Source organism: Phaethon lepturus, unplaced genomic scaffold (assembly GCF_000687285.1).
Source record: "Phaethon lepturus isolate BGI_N335 unplaced genomic scaffold, ASM68728v1 scaffold38530, whole genome shotgun sequence".
In the NCBI taxonomy this organism is placed as follows: domain Eukaryota; kingdom Metazoa; phylum Chordata; class Aves; order Phaethontiformes; family Phaethontidae; genus Phaethon; species Phaethon lepturus.
Window position 1 is genome coordinate 4,959 of NW_010511870.1, and position 7,738 is coordinate 12,696.

The 7,738-nt window shown below is 45.0% G+C and overlaps 1 protein-coding gene across 1 annotated transcript in view; it reads left to right on the top strand.

The window, feature by feature from the left end:
- Nucleotides 1–367: 367 nt before the first annotated feature.
- The window catches only part of DNAH1 (dynein, axonemal, heavy chain 1), a gene marked incomplete at its 5' end in the record, with an annotated part of 70,413 nt that continues 63,042 nt past the window's right edge, over nucleotides 368–7,738 (top strand). The window contains 6 exons of the mRNA XM_010285175.1: nucleotides 368–440; nucleotides 2,877–3,051; nucleotides 3,560–3,716; nucleotides 4,253–4,385; nucleotides 5,911–6,072; nucleotides 6,609–6,861. Of these exons, the coding sequence (XP_010283477.1) occupies nucleotides 368–440; nucleotides 2,877–3,051; nucleotides 3,560–3,716; nucleotides 4,253–4,385; nucleotides 5,911–6,072; nucleotides 6,609–6,861 (953 nt within the window). The remainder of the gene's footprint in view (nucleotides 441–2,876; nucleotides 3,052–3,559; nucleotides 3,717–4,252; nucleotides 4,386–5,910; nucleotides 6,073–6,608; nucleotides 6,862–7,738) is intronic.

Below are 7,738 nucleotides of genomic sequence, written 5' to 3' on the forward strand. Positions count from 1 at the left end.
TCATGATGTTGCCTGGGTTTAGGGTGCCAGCATGGCAGGACAGGCATATGATTGTGACTGTAGATGGTATTTTGAAGTAGAACCTTAATGACTGCCAACTTCATCAACCACCAATCCACGTTTTGAGCTGAGATCAGGCTGCACTCTGCTGACAAATCTGCCTCTCTGTGCATTGGGCTGAAGTTTCCAGGTATTTGTGCCTCTGAGCCTTTTCTGATCATTATTCACAGTCTCAATTGTCCCTAAAGCTCTGGTAAAATCAGTCTTACAGTCTCACTTTCTCTCTGGACCTCTATAACCCATCCTTCCACTGTGCTACAACTGTGCTTTGTTATGTCTGACACTTCCCTCACATGCTGCATTTCAGGATGTTTGTGCTGACCCCCAAATGTACCATGCTTTGCTAAGACAGGCGGACCTCGAGCAGCACACCCCTAAAGGTAAATATACTGAGAGGAAACCTGATGTGGCAGGAGACGGGGCCATAACTCTTACGGTTGCTTATAGTGAGCATGCTGGGAGCTAGGCTCATGACTCCAGGTCAGTGCTCTGCTTTCGTTCTCTCAGTGCCAGGAATGGTGCTGAGCTGCTTGAATGTCCCATGAAAAGTGAATTTCATTTAGAGGTGGAACAAAGTGTTCTAACTGGGTGGTAAAACCATGCTCCCTTTTCGCCTGGATATCTCCCCCCAGGGTTCAGGGTAGGCTGCATTGCTGCCTATGGGGGTTCGGTCCCATGGGCCATGTGCCAGGAGAGCACTGAGTTTGCATGCGTTGTCATTGTGTATGGAGCCAGCACTGCCCCTTCACAGCTGTGAGAGCTGTATTCAGGATCCAGGTACCCGTAGGTACCTCTCTTATTTATTCATTCTGCATCCAGCTGTGCTGCAGTGCAGCTTGTTCTCCCTAGACGCAAGGGGTCTTTGTGTATGCAGAGCTGCTGGTCCCACCTGCTTACTAGAGCCTGTTGTATCATGGATGCTCAAATACAGCAACCGAGCATGGTTGAAAGGTTTGCCAGCACTCTCCTGGCCCCTAGAGTGCTCTTGGGAATATGGATCACGGGCTGGCAGCAGGTGGGGAGAAAGTGTGCATGTGAGAGGATTTTAGTCTTAGAGAGCGATGGTAACTATATATACCACCTTCCTGTGCTTAGAAGTGACATTTATTTTCATGAGTGAGGACAAATGACTGCATCCTCAAGTGAATCTTGACAAGCTAGACTCATCCCTAACAAGTGGAGACAGATCTCTATTTATGATCTGCTGCTTCTTCAAGGGGAAAGAAGCTATCAAGCTGGAAATGTAAATGCAAATGAAACGCTAAGTATTGACATAAATAGTTGATAGTGCACAAAGTGCCATAATGGATGGGACCACGGATTTCGCAACAATGAAGTGACGAAATTGGAACAGCTGTGCTCCCTGACAACAAATATAAATCAGGGCCATTCTGCAGAGACCCCAAGCAAGAGAGATGCGTGAGGCTAAAGGAGCTGTAGTAAACCCTCTGCATTTTAGGGATTCCTCAAATTATTGTAAGCATGCACGTTGGTTTGGACAATGGAAATGTTTAGGATCATATTTGTTCCAGGCTTGGAGTCCTTCGTAAGAGAGGGGAGTAGAGAGAGAGGAGCCAGTTCAGTGACTATTTCCTTTAGTCCCTAAGCAGGCAATGAATAGCTAGGGGGGTTATGTCAGGGGCCATTTAAGAAGGGCAAGGGAATGACCTCTCGCAGGACCCTTTCTGTACCTGATCATCCCGAAATGTGTCTGGCTTCAGCATTATTGGCTGCTCTGCACAATTGCTTTGAAATCAAGGGGGTACATCTATGATGCAAGCAGAAGCACATAGAGCGGGGTGAAGGATTGGGTCCAAAGCTTGACATCCAAAATACCTGCTTACGAGCCAGAACCTTAAGTTTCTCCTTGGTAAAGTGTGAAAGTTCATCAAATGAAAAGCTTTCTCACCACTAAAATCTATTTTTAGCTCAATGCTTAGCTCTGTCTAGGGAATAGTGCTTTTTAAAGCTTGCATGCAATTACTTAATTTAGGTTAAGCTTCAAATTCCCAGTTTGCTGCTGTTCTATTATTTGCGGCTTGTTTAGCAATATAAACAGTTTAGTTTATTTATGGGGCAAATGACATGGTTTACTTTCTGCCAGTTCTTGGAAATGTATATTTCTTGCTTACATTTCTTGCAAATTTCCATTGAAAACATTTGGCCAAATCATGAGATTGTTAGCTGTTTAACTCAATTTTTTCTCACACCACTGCTGATGTGAGTGGGAGGTTTGCTTGAGCAAAAACTGGGGAGAGGTTTGTCCCAAGAAAGGTGTGAATAGGGACTTCAGCACATAAAGATGACCTGAGCAGCTTGTGCTCTCCTGCAATATTCATAAGCCCTTTGTCACCATCTTGATTGAGTTCCTCCCAGCTACAACTGACTCTTTGTCTCAGGACACCGTAGGGAGGCAGGGGAATCCCACCCCTTTCTGAGAGTGAGGGAAGCCATGCACTAGAGACAGTAACTTGCCCGAGATCATGTAGAGAGTCTGCAGCAAAGCTGGGAACAGAATAGAGCTCCATAGAGCCAGGTCAGTGTCCTACCTCCTAATAAGGTGGCTAACAGTAATTCACAGTGGAGGCTTCTTCTATGCCATCATTTTGATACTGTAAAACCATAATGACACATTGCAGCAGGAAAAAAGGTCTTCCTTTCTGTTTCCCATTTGATGTGTGCTTGCTTTCTCTCACAAATCTAGTAAAGTGACTTCTGCAGACAACCCAGGAGACAGCACAGTCCTCCTGTGTGTGTCAATGTAAAGTAGAGTGATATCTGGTGTTTTCGGATGCATGTTTCTCTTTGTCTCTTAGTCACAACCTTCAGGATGCCTGAGGACTTCGGAAGTGTCCTGGATAAGCAAGTGATTGGACCAACCACTGAGAACCTCTTCAAATCAGATTTCCCAGTACAATCACTTAAACCAAAAGTGCAGATTCCTTTCCAGGGGCTTCCAGGCCAGTGCCCTCAGAAGATTGAAGTAGAGAGGTAAATAACCAGAAAGTGGCTAGAGACATATTTATGGAATGGACGCAGCAGATTAGGGTGTTGATTTTTGCTTTCAATACATGACATGTCAAATCTTCTGGAAAATACTATCCTGTAAGGCAGTGGTCTCCAAAGTAGGGTGTGCGCATTGCAGAGGGTGCGCAAGACAATACCAGGATGCGTGAAGAAAATTTTTTTTTCAAATAATGTTTATTTAATCTTTTTTCTCATCCTTTTTTAATTTCTATTTTTGTATATGCTCTATAATGTGCATAATATATTAGTACAGTAGTACATGTATATTATTTATAAATTGGACTAGATGATTGTTGTAGGTCCCTTCCAACTGAACTGTTTTATTCTATAAATGAAGAAATAGACACGTATGCAGTGTGTGCTTAAAAACTTTTTTTACTGATAGGGGTGCACAATCAAAAAGTGCATTTCTAGGCATGGGAGCCCTTCTAGGTGCATTAAGTGGTTGTTTTCCCCATTCGATTCAAAACAGGAGGAGACGGCTATATCTTACCTTTGATATTGCTCAGCTCTTAGCCAGCAAGGGGATAGACTCCAACCAGCTGATGCCAAGGCACCATGATCCTGACAATATGCCGACTATTGAGGAGAAGAAAGATCCTGTCTTTCCCATCTACCTCCCATTAAAGGTAAGAGAGTGTGTTTGCCACTTGTGATCTGTCTCATTGCTTATACCACAGGATGTTTCTGAGAATTGCAGGACACTTAGCCATCATTGATACAACAAGTGATAAAACAAAGAAATGCTTTAGAGCAGGTTTGGGTCCAGAAGGATCTCTACAAGATGCTGAGCATCTTCTGCAAGGTGTCCACAACTTCCATCAGAACTAATAATCCTTGAGGGTTCTCCTTACTGTCATTTGTGTCTCCAAAGAAAAGATGTTGTCTCATGTTTCCTTCCAAATGCACTAGTCAGCAGTATTATTGCACAAGACCTCTCCAGGTGGTGGTCTGCACTCTGTAGGAAAGCACTAGGAGTACAGATATAGCTGTTTGGGAGAAGATTGTTGATCAAAGATCAGCACAGCTTTTGCACCTGGACTGTTGTCCATTTTTGTAGTCCATTTAGGAACTGCATGTTAATTTTCCTCTCATTAAATTTTGTATCATGTATTTTCTTCTCTCTGAAGTAAGACTTCATTTCACTCATGTCCTGGCTTTTTAGATATTTGACAATAAGGAGTATGACTGTCGAACGCCAGAAGAGTGGATCTCGCTAGGACTGGAGCCAGGATCTCATGATAGAAAGCCAGTGCCTGGAAAAGCACTTTTACCTACAGATGATGTACTTGGACATGGTAAAACTTGAATGGGTTACTGCACAAGCAAGGCAACGCTAACAGCTACAGGCCCATTCAGCAGAAGGGAGCATGTAGATTCAGATGAATGCAGCTCTGAATAGCAGAAAAGCAATATCTCATTCTGACCAGGCTCAGGCAGTCAGAGCAAGAGACCAGGGATCTCATCAGCTGTCAGTCCTGCCCTGGACTGACTGTTTCCACTTTTTTAGAAGTAGCCTCTGCCTTTTGCCCTCCTATTTCTGTGCCTGGAAGTCAGTACAGTCAAAATTTCACTTTATTAGCATGTAGGTATATCATGAAGTTAGTTAGCTTGCACGCAGTATGTTCTCCTGGATTTCACTGCAAGTGCAGCATCAGAAGTCAAGTTCAGACTGCAGTGAAAATCCAAGTAGTAAAGCTGGGGCAAATTAAGTGATGTGGACATTGTTTTCCTGTCACTCGGAGCCTTCCCAAAGAGATGGCATGACTAGGTTCAGCTGTACTGGTGTCCAGTTGTGGCTGCTGCTCATATCAACACATCTGCACTAGATTTAAAGAATAAAAGCTAGCATGCATACTGACTGCAGCACTGGGGCAACCTCCAGAGGCTTGTCTGTGCAAAACCTAAGCATAAAACATAAGCTGTGTGGATCCTTGGGCAGCCAGCATGTGATGGCTGAGTTCTGCCTGCAGCTGGCTTGGGGAACACCACACCTGATCACTCCCCAGGTTGAACGGACTGTTCTGCACACCAGCAGTCAGACCCTCTGGGCACTGGGGAAGGTGAGACTACTGGCATCTGTATCGTGCCAGCACTGTTGCAAATTCCCATAGCTCATACCCGTGGTTAACAGCATTCCTTCTCAACTTCAGTATAATGCTATCCTGACCTGTATCTATATTGATGTTGATATAGATATGTATCTGTCTGGTTAGCACCTCCCAGCGTTTAAGAGAATCTGAACATTTAAGAGTTAGATGCTCTGGGAATGAGCCAGAGAAATAATAGACTGGGGGAGAAGGTACAGGGTTTTACACCCACTCCCAGTTAAAAGAATGAAGACTCATGTGGAGGGTGACACAGGGCTAAAGCCACACATGGAAAAGGAGAAAGAGATCCCCACAAAGCCCATGTGGGTAATGAGGGATCCTGGATCAAGGGGTGAAGAAATTGGAAGGCAGAGGGGTCCCCATGTACGGGCTGAAAGAGGACGTAGGTGCATATGGGGCCCAAATATAAGACTATGGCTGCAAAGACTGAATGGGAGTGCCTGAACTGGGAGGTGGGAGGATGGTCCACAGGGAACCCACAGAGGTAAGAGGAAGAAAATTGAGGGCTCTGGTGAGTGCAAACAGTTGGAAATGCTAAGCTGTAAGACCTGAGTTCATTATTTAGTTGACTGCAGCAGAAATTATGTGAGATTGACCAAGATTCAAACTAGTAACGGATTTGACTGTAGCATCATCACTCTGATCAGGAAAGTCCATTTGCTGTAGCCTCCAAGGGAGTGGACTAACGCTTTTTAATCCTTGATTCTCTCAGAGGACCCCAAAAGCCAGAACTTAATCTACAAGTGGATTGATGTTGGTGTTCTGGATTATGACAAGGAGACAGAGCTCTACTTGGTCCATAAAACAGATAAGAATGGGCTGGTGCGGGATGAAGAAGGGAGACCCATCCTCAATGGAGGAATAACTCCAGAAGGTGTGTTTCAAGTAAGGCCTTTTGGGACCTGGCATATACTCTGAGGGCCAGTTTATTACCCACGCTGGTCCTGGGTAGAGATGGGAAGGGTGTCAAGAAGTCATTTAATTCCTCTCCTTGTTAACACTCTTGACACATGTCTGTTTAACCTGTCCAGAAAAACCTCCAGGGAGAGAACTCCACACCTTAATATGACAACCTATCTGAGGCCTTCCCTTTGGAGATATGTTTCTTTTTTCTCTGTCTCCCATCTTTCCTGCCTTCAAGAAAAGTTAAATTTTAGTCTTTCTGGGCCAATGCCATTTTGAGGGGGAATGTGGGCAGATTAAGATGAAGTACTCCCCTCTTGAAAGGCTTAGAGATGCTGCTAATTCCATGCTCCTTGTCTCTTGCTGTCCTCAGCTTTGGTCTCTCATTTTGATCTCCAGTAAGCCAGCCCAATTATATTGTCCATCAAAAAGCTGCTGTCAGCATTGCAAGCTGTTCTGAGTTTTGTTTTCCCTGTGACTCTTGTAAGCTTTACTTTCATTTTCCAGGAAGAGCCCCATTGTTGTCATGTCAGTACTGGGTGCCACGAGTTTGCCTGCTGTTTCTGGCCGAAGATCCCCAGGTGTTTGCACAGCGGGTAGTTTCTGCCAACAGCTTGCGTAAGAAGACACAGGCATTGCTGCTATATCACCTGTATGTGGACTGCATGCCCACAGATGGACTAAATAGCATCAGTGAGAAGAGCCTGCAGAGAATGAAGCTGTTGGCTATGCACACTCCCAAACTGAACAAAGAGAAGAGGTAAAGCATCAAGTACATGTCTGGCGACTCAACCTTCAGTCCATTAACATTGCAGGACTTCATAGGGCTACAAAACAAGTGGCAATGGAGACAGCATCCAATCCATAGACTCGTGGATCTCATCTGCCTTCCAGCCTCTGCACATACATACCACCCTCTTGCCCAGAATGTCATCAGAACTAGGTAGGACAAAAGCTGCAGGGACACACGTACAGGGTGGATGATCTGTCAGCGTTCCTAGATGAAGTAGATGTACTTCATATGCAGATCCACTGAGCCATCCTTACACCTGCAGTTAAGTGGCCTTCAACAGCAAGAAGGTTGGACAGAAATGGCATGGCTGACCTTGCTGTCTCCCTGTGCTTTCAGGGAACAGATCAGTCATGGCTGCATTGATCTACAGACCGCCAGTTGTCTCCAGAGACTTGGCTGTTGTCTGCTGATGACTCTTCTACCTATTAGCAGCTGCTTAATCAAAAGATCTGCACAGGGTGAAGCAAACAGAACAGGAGATCTCCACCTGGATGTAATGGAGTGTCTCTTTGAGATGTGGTTCATATCAGGAAAGCGTTTTAAGAGTTCCTGGGCTGATGAATCATGACCTGGTGTCACTGGGAATCAGCCATGACTGATTGCCCTGCTCAGAGACAGGAAGGTGTGAAGTGCTGCATGGTCTGACAGCCTAAACTAGAGAGTAGGAGAGTAATTAGTCTCTGTTTGTGAGCAGAAATATAGTCATAAAGTACTCTGCCTGCTTGAGGTGAAGGATGATTTCCCAGGGCAAACAGAGCAGGGATTCAGCACTTACACGCATGTTCTGGCTGAGGAAACTGATGTGAAGAGGTATTCAGCAGAAGGTAGTTAGGAGGCCAGCTCG